This window comes from Odontesthes bonariensis, chromosome 14, assembly GCF_027942865.1.
Source record: "Odontesthes bonariensis isolate fOdoBon6 chromosome 14, fOdoBon6.hap1, whole genome shotgun sequence".
Lineage (NCBI taxonomy): Eukaryota > Metazoa > Chordata > Actinopteri > Atheriniformes > Atherinopsidae > Odontesthes > Odontesthes bonariensis.
Window position 1 is genome coordinate 6,805,572 of NC_134519.1, and position 14,616 is coordinate 6,820,187.

Consider the following 14,616-nt stretch of genomic DNA (forward strand, 5'->3'; position numbering starts at 1 on the left):
GTGGCTCACTATGGAAATGCTCTGACTGACTCCAACAGGGAGTTGTCTCATCAATCAGGATATTGATCAGAAACTTTATAGTGTTTTTCTGAATTAATATGTTTTTTTTATTTTTTTTTTTATTTTATTGTCAAAATTAAACTTTTTGTCAATGCTCATAACTTTTTATGTTTTTTTTTTTGATTGACCAACAATTGTTAATAATCCTGCTCAATATTTCTCTGATGGACTCTACAATGGATCTGGCTGCACGGCAGAATCTTTCAGTGCTTTACCACTTTATCTGTACACATGTTGTTAAATATGTCTGTCATTTACATTCATAAATGTATTATTTTATAATGAATTTAAATATCCTGTGTATTGCTGAATGTGTAATTAAGTTTGTATTTCTCAAACATTTAAAAAGTTCTGCAGTTTGTTTGTTTCAGAGTCAGAGAGTCGTGTCGAACAAAACGTAGAACCCAGAAATACTGCAACACTGAGAGAAGCTGAAAAGTGAAAAACACTTGGACTATAACACCATCCTTCACCCCTTCCTGTCTCCTTATCAGCATTTATCAACATGTTCAACATGAGCTTTATTGCATTTGTGACAATTTCATCTAATAAAGATATATGCATGTTTATGTACAACATTTTGGGTTGATTAATGAGATTTGTTATCAGCGTCTCTTATTAGTTCATTCATGGGGTCATGATATCTCACCTTCTGTAAAAATGTTTCATAAGACGGCATCAAATGAGTCCATCTTTATTTTCACAAACATAAAAATACTAAATATATAAAAATCTGATGTGAGACATTTGTTGCTCTGTGTTTTCTTCAGTTCCTATTTGAGCTAAAATTCTAGAAAACAGCAAAAGTTTTGGTGAGTTTGTTTGTCTCAGAGTCAGAGAGCCGTGTCTCTGTGCAGTCAGAGGTTTTTGTACGGCGGCTCAATGAGTTTGTATCACTGTGGTGGACTTTTGGTCGAGGAACCAGACTGGAGTTTGGAAGTAAGTTTTTACTGTATTTAATATCAATGACTGTAAGTTTTAAGCGGGCTTTATTCCATTTAATGTTTGAATGAAAAATATCTTCTTGACAAAAATTGTACCGGTCATAGTTTTTATTTATCCTCATAGAGCTTGGCTTGGCTTTGCTAAAATTTGTCAACATTTCTGTGAAAGTAGAGCAAATATTTTAATATTGTGGCAAGACTGTCTCTACAATGAATAAAAACATGCATTTTGTACAAGTAGAACAACATTAAACTGAAGAGGAAATATTCTAAAATCTCTGTAATGATCATGTCATACGTTACTTTAAATCCCCTTTAAAATAAAGCATGTGTTCATTTGTTTAAGCAATATTTATGCTCCATATGTAGAATGTTTAATGTGAGTGAGATGCTTTTCTGAACTGGAACTAAAGCAAAACTTACTTTCTAAATTTGCAGACATCTGCTGTTTTAAATTTCCCGTACAGTTTTACATATTTCAGATCAAACTGTGTGATAATTCTCTCTGTGCTGATGTGCATCAGAGGTTTCTTAAAGGGAAGTGAAACAATGTGTTAGTCAGTGACTGGTGGAGCAGAACCTGACAGAAACTTCTTAAAGGAGAAAATCAGCTCTGACAGTAGAGATGTCCAAGTGTCTGCTGTTCTATGGACAAGTGTGTGGTTCCTGTTCTCTAAGCTGACTGGTGTCTCCTAGGTGATGTCCGTCCCACCCTGACACTGTTGCCCCCCTCCATAAAGGAGCTGAAGCAGGGAAATGCCACCCTCATGTGTCTGGCCAACAAGGGCTTCCCCTCAGACTGGAGTCTGTCCTGGAAGTTGGACGGCTGCGGTAACACCTGCTGGGAGGAGAGCAGGAGTCTCGGGGTGCAGAAGGACTCTACAGCTGGAGCAGCACCCTGAGGCTTTCTGTTGACCAGTGGGAGAAGGTGGGCTCTGTGACCTGTGAGGCCACCAAGGTCTCCCAGACTCCAGTCTCAGAGACACTGAGGACAGACCAGTGTTCCCAGTCCTGATCCCACTCACTGGGACTGGGAAAATATTTTACAGTTATTGCATTCTGTTGCTTTATGTGCATTATGTAGCTTTTCTGTTTCTTTTTCTGCTATCGGTCTCAATAAACAGTCAATTGTTCTCAAAATCAGATGTTGACTATTTTTCAAATGAACACAAAGTGAATACTGAATCCCTTTTTGTCCATTTTCAGATTTGAATAGGTACATATAAAACAAAATTTCAACGGTGTTCGGGGTGAAAACACATATATTGGCATAGAGTGGGTACAAAGGGAAACTAAAATTCAGTGTGCACTAACTCCAGAAGATATCTACACTTACACAAGAGTTGTGTGACATTTATATTGAAACAAACAAACAAAAACAATCATGGATACTATAATCATAAACATTTCTCCTGGTTTTCTCTCCTCTGAAACTCAGACAAAGGTTGAGTACAGACCATCGACAGGAGAAAAACCTGAAACAGGGAACGAGAATACGGAAATAAGTCTTCAGTAAGAAGATTGAACATAGAATTTTCAGGTACGGAGGCCTAGAGTTACCACGACGGTAAAACACTCTGGCGTCGAAGTGCTGGCCGACACCTCTTCTTATCCTCCTCTGATGAGGGTAGATGATTAGCAGGTGCGAAGGAAAACACACCTGCAGAGCCTGTGGCCCAACCCTGCTCCTTGGCGCCATCTAGAGGAATAACTGAGGAACTGACGGAACTGATGCAAACAGATCCCAACAGGAAAATGAAAGAAATATTAAAATATTTCAGATCCCAAAGGTTTGATTAAAAACTTGAAGAAAGTCTTCAATCCAGACTTGACATAAGTTTATATTTCTTTGAAGAAAACAGATTCTTTAAGCAAAATATCAGGCTATCATTCGATCAATCTTGAATTTAGAGATCAGTCATCACGGTATAAAGTTTGATCAGAAAACAGAGACATACAGCACTGAGAACATAAATAGACTCTAAAGGAAAAAAAGAACTGAGGTGTGACTTTTGTCAGTCACATTCTCAGTTCAAAGGGACTGTGATTTTTTATGAACCCGACCAACAGATGCTCAGAGGCTTTCCCTTCGGTCACACACACCCTCCTGCTTTCTGGTGTTTATTCCACCTATTTGCAGCCAATCATGCCATATTTTTCCCTGCCTGTTGCATGTCTCCTTGCTAATCTCATCATTATTTTCCCATGAAGCTGCTTCACAGCACCCACTAGATCAGTCAGTGGATGATGCCTGAGGCCACAGAGCTCAGATAACCTGCTCCACAAACTCCAAAGCGGAAGTTTTCGATATGTCAGCACATCATAAATTGTTGTCATGCTGCCTGCAAAACTTATCGATCACAAACCGCACATTAAATGTTCCTACACTCCAGATGTGTGCGCAGATTCATTGGACTGCTATGTGCATGGACGTGCACGTTTTTGTCATTTGAATTTCAAAGTTTTTACAAGTCGTGGTGTTTGTGTGCAAGAGATTTTATCAAGTAAAGCTGTGATGATTCCTGAAGTGATGCTGAGGCCCAGGAGCTTAGATTTCTTACTCTGGAAACTTCAAACAGAAATTGGACGTGTTGGCAGAGCCAGAAAACATGGAAGTCAAGTCAGCAACAATGCATGCAGTTAATGTTTGTGAGTAAAAATGAGGCCTTTCAAAGCTTTTGTGAAGCTTCCAATTTGATTCAAAGAGAAATGGAAGAAACAAGACTTAGTAGGATAGTAATGAACTTTTCATATTATGGCATTTGAATTGCATATACGATGTATATAATTGTATGTCGTGAGCATATATAGTTATACATTCACTAGTAGTGTATATGATTTATTTATCATGAAGTATACTTATATCATTTCAATATTTATAAGAACACTCCAAGAAATCTTCTTCACATAATCTTTAATATCTAAAATACCTTATATTATTCAAGGATGTACAGATGTCTGGGAGAACTCATCTTTTACTATGAGGAGTTCTGATCTGTTTCTTCAAACTGATTAAAACTGGAGAAAATTATAGTTAATAGTGGCACTCCAGCCTGAAAGTTCTTCTTGATGCACACATTATTTCATCTTAGAAATCAAAGGATATGAGGCTGCATTGGAGAAAGTCATATAGAAAAAGCTTGATAAGATTTATTGTGATTCTGTGTGTGTGTCCTCAGTGAACTGTATCAGTGTCTGCAGCTGTCGGTTCAGTTTCTGTTCAGGCTGACTGAGGGAGGTTTTTGTACGACTGTTTTTCACTGTGTGAACACATCCTGACTGTTGATTTCATGGTAACTCTGACAGTAATAAACTGCAGCATCTTCAGCCTGAACTCCACTGATGGTCAGAGTGAAGTCAGAGTTTGATCCACTGCCTGTAAAACGTTCTGAAATCCCTGATTCTCTGCTGTCAGCAAGGTAAATGAGCAGTTTGGGAGTTTCTCCATCTCTCTGTTGGTACCAGGCTAAACAGCTGGAGTCATAAACATTCTGACTGGTTTTACATGTGATGGTGACGGAGCCTCCCACAGCAGAGCTCACTGCTCCAGGCTGAGTCACTGTGACCTGACCTCTGGACTCTGAGGATACAGAGACAAAAACATAAAGCAGCTTCATGCTTTTGTCGGCTTCATTTCAGAGGGACGGATGTTCATAGAGGAGAGGAGTTTGATTCTCTGGACTTTACCTGTGAAGCAGCAGCAGAGGAGAGTCCAGATGAGGACGCAGATCAAAGTCATGTTTCTGATGAGGAGGATTTCTGTGGCTTCTGGTGTCATGAAGGTCAGCTGTCAGTCATCCAGTGTTCAACTCTCAGGACTATAAACTCTGCCAGAGCACTGGAGCATGGTGCTGCTGATGCAAAGTGGCTCTCTATGGAAATGCTCTGACTGACTCCAACAGGGAGTTGTCTTATCAATCAGGATATTGATCAGAAACTTTATAGTGTTTTTCTGAATTAATATGGTTTTTTTTAAAATTTTGTTTAAAATTTTATTGTCAAAATTAAACTTTTTGCCAATCCTCATAACTTTTTATGTTTTTTTTTTTTATTAATCAACAATTGTTAATAATCCTGCTCAATATTTCTCTGATGGACTCTACAATGGATCTGGCTGCACGGCAGAATCTTTCAGTGCTTTACCACTTTATCTGTACACATGTTGTTAAATATGTCTGTCATTTACATTCATAAATGTATTATTTTATAATGAATTTAAATATCCTGTTTATTGCTGAATGTGTAATTAAGTTTGTATTTCTCAAACATTTAAAAAGTTCTGCAGTTTGTTTGTTTCAGAGTCAGAGAGTCGTGTCGAACAAAACGTAGAACCCAGAAATACTGCAACACTGAGAGAAGCTGAAAAGTGAAAAACACTTGGACTATAACACCATCCTTCACCCCTTCCTGTCTCCTTATCAGCATTTATGAACATGTTCAACATGAGCTTTATTGCATTTGTGACAATTTCATCTAATAAAGATATATGCATGTTTATGTACAACATTTTGGGTTAATTAATGAGATTTGTTATCAGCGTCTCTTATTAGTTCATTCATGGGGTCATGATGTCTCACCTTCTGTAAAAATGTTTTATAAGACGGCATCAAATGAGTCCATCTTTATTTTCACAAACATAAAAATACTAAATATATAAAAATCTGATGTGAGACATTTGTTGCTCTGTGTTTTCTTCAGTTCCTATTTGAGCTAAAATTCTAGAAAACAGCAAAAGTTTTGGTGAGTTTGTTTGTCTCAGAGTCAGAGAGCCGTGTCTCTGTGCAGTCAGAGGTTTTTGTACGGCGGCTCAATGAGTTTGTATCACTGTGGAACACGTTCGGTGGAGGAACCAGACTGACAGTTAACTGTAAGTACATTTTACTCTTCTAATAACCTGAAATTTATAGCTCCTTCTTTATTTTTCATTTCATAACCAGAAAACTGTTCATTTATGAAAAATATATGAATAAATGTAGTTTATATGATTGCAGTAATTGTTGATGAGTGAGTGAGACGATATATTCGGACACACTCAAAAGTCTTCTCTCTGTTACTCAGGAAATTTTAAGCTTCTGAAAACTGGTGACGACTGAAAATAATTCTTACATGTTACATGAACAATAATTCGTAAACAAAGTTAACAAGTTGAAGGTTATTCTCAAACGCTTTAGTTTTTCTCTCCACACTTAATATCTGTGTGAATGAACATTTCACAGGGACTAATTCTGTGTCATTGATAACAATTTAGTCAAAATTCGGAGCCATGCTGATCTGGGCTGCACTTTTATCTAACAGCATATAAACATTTCAGCAGGAGAAAAGTGATGCATTACTGTATGAGGGGTATTGATTCATGTGATTTCTCTACAAAGGTTGTTTTATGATGCAAAATAACAGAAAATACTACGAGAGAAATGACTGTAAAGGAGGAAAATACTGTTTTTCCACGTAATTTTGCAGCCGCTAAAGTCAGAAGCAGGAGAGGGTAGAAATGATAGATTTATATAAACGTGTCGAAATGATTTGTGAAATGAATGAAAAACTTGTTTTTGATGTAAACAGGTGATACATGACATGAAGGCTGACGATCTGGTTTGAAAATTGCATTCATGATTTTAGATTGTACCACACTGACTGAAATAAAACTGAAAACATCTGAGGAGCAAAAAGCCTTAAACCTTTTTATATTTAGTACTGAAACCTGTCTGTTGCTGTGGCTCAGCAGTGAAGCCTGTCTGTTGCCGTAGTTACCGAGCTCAGAGAAGGAAGTGAGATATTAAAAAGCTGCTGCCTCTCAACATGTATCCTCTCTTTCTCCAGTGGGTCAGGTCCCTCCCACCCTGACAGTGTTGCCCCCCTCCACTGAAGAGCTGCAGCAGGGGAAGGCCACACTTGTATGTCTGGCCAACAAGGGCTTCCCCTCAGACTGGAGTCTGTCCTGGAAGGTGGACGGCAGCAGCAGCAGCAGCCTGGAGGAGAGCAGGAGCCCCGGGCTGCTGCAGAAGGACGGCCTCTACAGCTGGAGCAGCACCCTGAGGCTCCCTGCAGACCAGTGGGAGAAGGTGGGCTCTGTGACCTGTGAGGCCAAACAGGGCTCCCAGACTCCAGTCTTACAGACACTGAGGAGAGACCAGTGTTCCCAGTCCTGATCCCACTCACTGGGACTCTGATATTGAAGTTACTGTTTTTGCTTTCAGTCTTTACTTTTCAACACGGTCTCTGTCTCTTTTCTACAGTAACCATTTCATGTCTTCTTCATCTTTTAATACTTTAATTGTTCTCATTGATTTTTATAACTGAGATTTCCCTGATTAAATAAAAAGCCTTTTCATCAAAACAAATGTTTTCGTTTGTGTTTTAATGAAAGAAACAATGACCCCACCAGTTCCATAAAATCCACAGACATACCTAATAAAATATATTTATTATTTTAGATTAAAAAATAGTTGAACAACGTGAGAAAGGAATTATGAGCTCATGTCATACAGTGTTTGTTTTAATAGAACAACCCAGAATGGTCATTTAAATTCAGCCATGATAGAAATGACTTAATCTAATGTTCCAACTTTTTGTGACTTTGTAACTCGATGAAAACCTTGTAGTTATCAAGCTGATTGTTCTGCTGAAGAATTTCAATCAAAACATCTTAAATATGATGAAAGAATTATGTCAGTAGGAGAAAGATTTGTGCTGAAATGTGTAGATAAAAATCCACACACTGTAGTAACTGTGAGTAAAGCTAAAATGCCTCACAGAAACATGCTACTGTAGGATCCTGAACAGTACATTCTGATTGGTTTACAACATCAGAGTATAATCATCATCAGTGATCTCTATATAAAGGCTGATTCATGTCTTTAGTGTAAACAATCTCACAGAAACATCTAATGTGTTCTTAAACTCTTCCACAGTCCTGGAACAATGTTCTTCACACTCATTTAAGAATCTGTTGGTCGGCTGTTCCCTGATGTGATGATGATCTAATCTCCAGGTCAAAAGGGACAAACGGATTTAACTACAGAGGAAGATTACATGAGAATAAAACAATTACAGCATTTCTTCTGCTCGTGTCTCAATGTGACCTTTAAACTGCATCAATAGATATTTGTAAGCAGCCACAATAAAGACTGTAGTGAGCTGATCTGACAACATTCCCTCTGGAAATGCTCTGACTGACTCCAACAGGCAGAATTTATACAAGTATTTACCCCAAACTTCTTCATACTCAGTTTAATGTGCTGGAAATGTTTGAGGAAGAACTCCTTTAGATTTTTAGTTTTCTTTCAGTCTGAAACTGTCGTAGATTTCACGGAAATTTAATGAAGAATAACAAAAAGCAAGAAAAAAGATATGTTGTTTAGAACTATTTTCATGTTTGGTATCAACTCATGAATTTAACACGTCTTTTTTTGAGTTTGTTTTAAATCCACAGAGCGGATTTGGGGTCAAAGGTTGTGCTAGTTGTATTTTATTTAACTGCCACACAATAGCTCCTCTTTGCTTTTTTAGACGGAAAAAAATTATGTTAATAGATTTTGATAAGATGTGATGGATAACAGAACCTTCAGAAACTTAATTACATTTAAGCTATGTGTGTGTGTTCAGAGAATTACAAAGATAGTTAAACTAATGGATGGTGCAAAGTGTGACGGTTAAAATAATATTTAAAATGTTCCATGAAATGTGTGTCCTCAGTGAACTGTATCAGTGTCTGCAGCTGTCGGTTCAGTTTCTGTTCAGGCTGACTGAGGGAGGTTTTTGTACGACTGTTTTTCACTGTGTGAACACATGCTGACTGTTGATGTAGTGGTAACTCTGACAGTAATAAACTGCAGCATCTTCAGCCTGAACTCCACTGATGGTCAGAGTGAAGTCAGAGTTTGATCCACTGCCTGTAAAACGATCTGAAATCCCTGATGCTCTGCTGTCAGCTAAGGAAATGAGCAGTTTAGGAGTTTCTCCATCTCTCTGTTGGTACCAGGCTAAATAGTGGAAGCCTATCCGAACATAAACATCCTGACTGGTTTTACATGTGATGGTGGCGGAGCCTCCCACAGCAGAGCTCACTGCTCCAGGCTGAGTCACTGTGACCTGACCTCTGGACTCTGAGGATACAGAGACAAAAACATAAAGCAGCTTCATGCTTTTGTCGGCTTCATTTCAGAGGGACGGATGTTCATAGAGGAGAGGAGTTTGATTCTCTGGACTTTACCTGTGAAGCAGCAGCAGAGGAGAGTCCAGATGAGGACGCAGATCAAAGTCATGTTTCTGATGAGGAGGATTTCTGTGGCTTCTGGTGTCATGAAGGTCAGCTGTCAGTCATCCAGTGTTCAACTCTCAGGACTATAAACTCTGCCAGAGCACTGGAGCATGGTGCTGCTGATGCAAAGTGGCTCTCTATGGAAATGCTCTGACTGACTCCAACATTTCTTATCATCAAGACATTGATTAGAAACTGTAAAGGATTTCTTTAAAGGTTTCTGTTCTAATTACTTATTCATTTATTTTTTGTCAATTTGGAAAGAAATAATAAATCATTTAAAATAAATGGTGTTTTTTTAATTTTTTTAAATGTTTCAACAAATTTTAAAATGTATGTGTAAGGATTAACAGCCAATTCATACAAGTATTCACTGAAAACTTCTTTATTCCTATTTTATCATACTTTAACTTTTCGAGAAATATCATGTGTACAGCTTGTTTCATTCTAAAAATGTAACAGATTTCACGTGAAAATATTGTAAAAGCTAAATAAACCAAAATAAAAAAACTCAAGTCATGTCTTGTATGGAACTTTCTCCTTTAGTATCATTTTTGGTTTCAGTCCTGACTACCAGGAAAAAAAATTGTTGTCATATCACAATTTTATCATTTTTCCTAGAGATATCATGTGTCCACTACAGTATAAATTAGAATTTTATACATGTGAAACTAAACCACGATAACAATCAATAAATTCAATGAAAATATCTATTTCAACCTAAGAACTGGCAGTCAGTCTCATACTGAAGCCACGCATCGGTGATCCCCAGAGTCCTCAGGCTCACTGCCATAGGCAGAGGATGCCATGACCACCGGCTTATTGTCAAACCACTTAATGACAGCAAGTTCAGGAGGACTTGGTCTGACCACCATCTCAGATGCCCCTCTTCCTTTCTTTTTGATGGCCTTCTCCCCTGTAATATTGCACTCCTTTGGAATTCTGTTGATCACAAGGGTTCAGATTCCTGACGCTCCCTTTGCCATCAGACGGTCCAGGAGGTTGACGGTCGTAAAGAACCTGTCAAAGAACAGGTGGGTTCCTTTGGGAACGGATTGGACCAGATGGAGGACAGCTTGTTCTCCAATGCCCTGTCCCTCTGTGACTCTGAAGGTGGTCTTGCCTTGGTAGACTACAAAATCTAAGACCATACCAGTTGGTGTGGTGAAGACAAACACTTTCAGTGCAGTTGGGTATGGTTTAGCCCTAACATACTGCCCAACAGGGCAGCGGCCAGTAAATGGAATCATTTGCTCATCAGTGGGCAAATGTCTTGGCAGACTTAAACACCCTTGCCTCATTTTGTCTGGGAGAGGCCTGACTTTCCACAGGAGATCTTTGCTTTTGTCCTCATCAGACACGTCAAGGTCATTGACAATCTTAATGGAATTTCTTATTTTGTAGAACTGATTTCTGGTCATGGATTCAGCTACTATTTGAACTCTGGTGTGTGAGGCTCAATACATCTGAATGTTTGGATAACCGAGGCTAACCTTTCTCCATCTTCCTCATCAGACAACTCAAAATCTGAGTTTACTGAAACGATCTGCAGTAAAATTCTCTCTGCCTCTGTCAGTGAATCCCTTCCATCTTTTGTTAAAAAATCCAGAACATAGTGGATAAAATAACCACAAATCTCCGCTACAGAAGACATTTTTTAAACGATGAAACTTTTCAATAAAATATTGTTCAATTATTCTAGAAAGTGATTTAAATAGAGATGTACCAGTAAATTAGACTTTCTGAATCTTTCATATCTTGCCAGACTATTTATTATTTAGTAAAATAAATGATCATCAGTCTAAAACGTTGATGAATATAAAGATGATTTAAGTCTTGAATTGTAAATGCTAAATAAAATAATACACAGTGTTATTATGTGCTATATGTTAATATATTTAAATTTGATATCAACTCATGAATTCATCATTGTTTTGTTGAGTAACTTTGTTTGTCTCAGAGTCAGAGAGCCGTGTCTCTGTGCAGTCAGAGGTTTTTGTACGGCGGCTCAATGAGTTTGTATCACTGTGGTACACGTTCGGTGGAGGAACCAGACTGGATGTTGGAAGTAAGTTCAATTAAAGCTGCTTTTAGTTGCTGTTTCTCTTTTTTTCTCTTATGTTGTAGTTTTTTCTCTGTTCTGCATGTTAAGACGAAAAAAAAAGAAAAGTTATTTTTACAAATACTATTGTGCAAAAAAGATCTCATGATTTCGATCGAAATTTTTAAAAAGGAAAAAAAGGAAAACTTAGTTTTTTGGGTTTAATGATTTATTCTTCAGGGCTTTTTGGTTTAGTTCAGTGTGACAGAGTCAGAGAGCCGTGTCTCTGTGCAGTCAGAGGTTTTTGTACGGCGGCTCAATGAGTTTGTATCACTGTGGTACACGTTCGGTGGAGGAACCAGACTGGATGTTGGAAGTAAGTTTATATTACATTACAAATTCAACAAGATGTCGTTGATTAGTCTTTAAAATGTCTTATTTCTAATGTTGAAGGATAAAAAATGTGTCTTTTTCCAATAGTTTCAGTTTTCATATATTTGAGTCTGCTCTTCTGTCATGTAGTTGAAGTGAGACCTGAGTCAAAATGTTAGAACAACGTTCATTTTAGACATAAATTCAAACCGTTTGATGTGAAGGAAAGATGAAGCGTGTTAACTTCTTAGGATAGTTTTCAGGTTTCCAACACCATAACTGTTGTCTCTTTATTCGGTTTGCTTAGAGTTTGAAACCATTTGAAGAATTCTCTGAATTCTGCTTCATGTTTACTTGAAACTTGTTTGATTGTTCTTTCTTAATTTTTCTATTATTCAGTTTTCAACTAAATACTGCATGTGTAATGTTAAGATTGTTGAATACCAGGAAACATGCTTTAGTGATGTTTTAGGACTTCTTTGACATTTTAATAGAAAATGTGTGATTATTCTGTCTTTGCTGGCATGCATGAGAGGTTTCTGATAGGGAAGTGAAACAAGGTGTGAGAGACTGTTGGAGCAGAAGAAAACTTGTGACTGAAACTCCTTAAAGGAGAAAATCTTCTTTCTCAGAGTAAAGGTGTTCAAGTGTCTGGTGTTTGACAGCTGTATGGCTTCTGTGCTCTAAGCTGATTGGTGTCTCCTAGGTAACGCCCCTCCCACCCTGACAGTGTTAACCCCTTCCAGTGAAGAGCTGAAGAAAGGGAAGGCCACTTTAATGTGTCTGGCCAACAAGGGCTTCCCCTCAGACTGGAGTCTGTCCTGGAAGGTGGACGGCAGCAGCAGCAGCAGCCTGGAGGAGAGCAGGAGCCCCGGGCTGCTGCAGAAGGACGGCCGCTACAGCTGGAGCAGCACCCTGAGGCTCCCTGCAGACCAGTGGGAGAAGGTGGGCTCTGTGACCTGTGAGGCCAAACAGGGCTCCCAGACTCCAGTCTTACAGACACTGAGGAGAGACCAGTGTTCCCAGTCCTGATCCCACTCACTGGGACTCTGATACTGGTTTTAATCTCTTTCAAGTCTCACTGTGTATTCTGTCTTTCTTTCTGTCAATAAATGCATCAACATTGACGATTTTATTTCTGTTGTTGATCTTTCATGTTTCAAATCAATAAAGATTTCTTTAATTATGGCTCCATTCATCAAATGACTTTTTTCTTTGCCACACTGTTTATATAACAGTCAGACCATCAGTCAGAATAAGACTTAAAGCAATAAAACCTTTATTCAGTTTGACTTTTATTTAGACTTTTATGACTTTGCTTCTGATTTGTTAACATTAACTTTACTGAAGCCTTTTAGTGAAGGACCAACTAGTTTTTTCACGCCACTGAAGGAACCTCTCTGTCACTGAAGTGCATTTGGGACCTCATGTAGAAGTCATCAGTAGTGTTCTGTATTATTATGAGGCTTACAGATATCACAAGAATCCCTGCTGTCATATGTTTATATACTGATGAGGACAATAGATCAATGAAATCTACAGGGGAATGGCTTTAACTGCCTTTTTTAACAGCAGTAGATGACAGTGTAACACTGACTGTTCCTTCAGAGTGACATGACACCGTCTCCTTTAAACTGTGTGATGTAAAGGAGGTCGGAGCTGCTGTTAAAAATGATAGAAAATAAATAATTATGTTAAAGAGTGTACCTCATATGTGCTCCTTTGCTTGTGCTCTGTTATAAACTTTGTTTCTTTACATTATAAGATAAAGAAGGTATATCAAACTTACTCTGAAACTGTGGCTTTACAACAACAGTTTATTTCATTTATGTGCATAATAAATTAAATAGAACTGATGGAGGATTACCAGCTTGATTCTAACAATCTTTTATATGGACATTATTACCAACAATTCTCTGAGAAACTGCAATCTGATCAGCAGTATTTCAGTGATAATTGGCTGTTTTCTTCTACTCATAAGGATCAACTAAACATATGTTTATTGATCTAAATCAAAACACTGTTAAATTGGAAGATGTAGAGTGTTCTTCTGGGCCATCCAGTCATTCATCTGTGAAAATGGGGGAAAACTGAGGAGTGCATTCATGTTTTCTAACTGGATATTGCTGAGATGGTCATAAGTCATGATGATGATGAGGTCAGAGGTCATGAACAGTTTTTTTATGGATTCTCCCATGTTCTTGCCTCACGTTTTTTAAATCAGTCAGATAAGAAACGAAGTAGTAAAATATAAATGGATGATTCACAATTTAAGTAATATCTACTTTGCTTTACAGAATTGTGTGTGTGTGTCCTCAGTGAACTGTATCAGTCTCTGCAGCTGTCGGTTCAGTTTCTGTTCAGGCTGACTGAGGGAGGTTTTTGTACGACTGTTTTTCACTGTGTGAACACATGCTGACTGTTGATGTAGTGGTAACTCTGACAGTAATAAACTGCAGCATCTTCAGCCTGAACTCCACTGATGGTCAGAGTGAAGTCAGAGTTTGATCCACTGCCTGTAAAACGTTCTGAAATCCCTGATGCTCTGTAGCTAGCAGAGGAAATGAGCAGTTTGGGAGTTTCTCCATCTCTCTGTTGGTACCAGGCTAAACGGTGGTAGCCACTCCAAACATAAACATCCTGACTGGTTTTACATGTGATGGTGACGGAGCCTCCCACAGCAGAGCTCACTGCTCCAGGCTGAGTCACTGTGACCTGACCTCTGGACTCTGAGGATACAGAGACAAAAACATAAAGCAGCTTCATGCTTTTGTCGGCTTCATTTCAGAGGGACGGATGTTCATAGAGGAGAGGAGTTTGATTCTCTGGACTTTACCTGTGAAGCAGCAGCAGAGGAGAGTCCAGATGAGGACGCAGATCAAAGTCATGTTTCTGATGAGGAGGATTTCTGTGGCTTCTGGTGTCATGAAGGTCAGCTG

General features: G+C 38.4%; 1 pseudogene and 1 gene segment (V, D, J or C); both read left to right on the forward strand.

Moving 5' to 3' along the window:
• The first annotated feature begins 236 nt into the window (after window positions 1–236).
• LOC142398887 (immunoglobulin kappa constant-like) lies at window positions 237–2,019 on the forward strand (annotated as a pseudogene).
• Window positions 2,020–5,108: 3,089 nt separating this feature from the next.
• On the forward strand, window positions 5,109–7,309 carry LOC142398891 (Ig kappa-b4 chain C region-like). The segment is given in 3 exon segments: window positions 5,109–5,138; window positions 5,790–5,871; window positions 6,825–7,309. Coding segments are annotated over 3 exon segments (441 nt in total).
• Window positions 7,310–14,616: the final 7,307 nt, after the last annotated feature.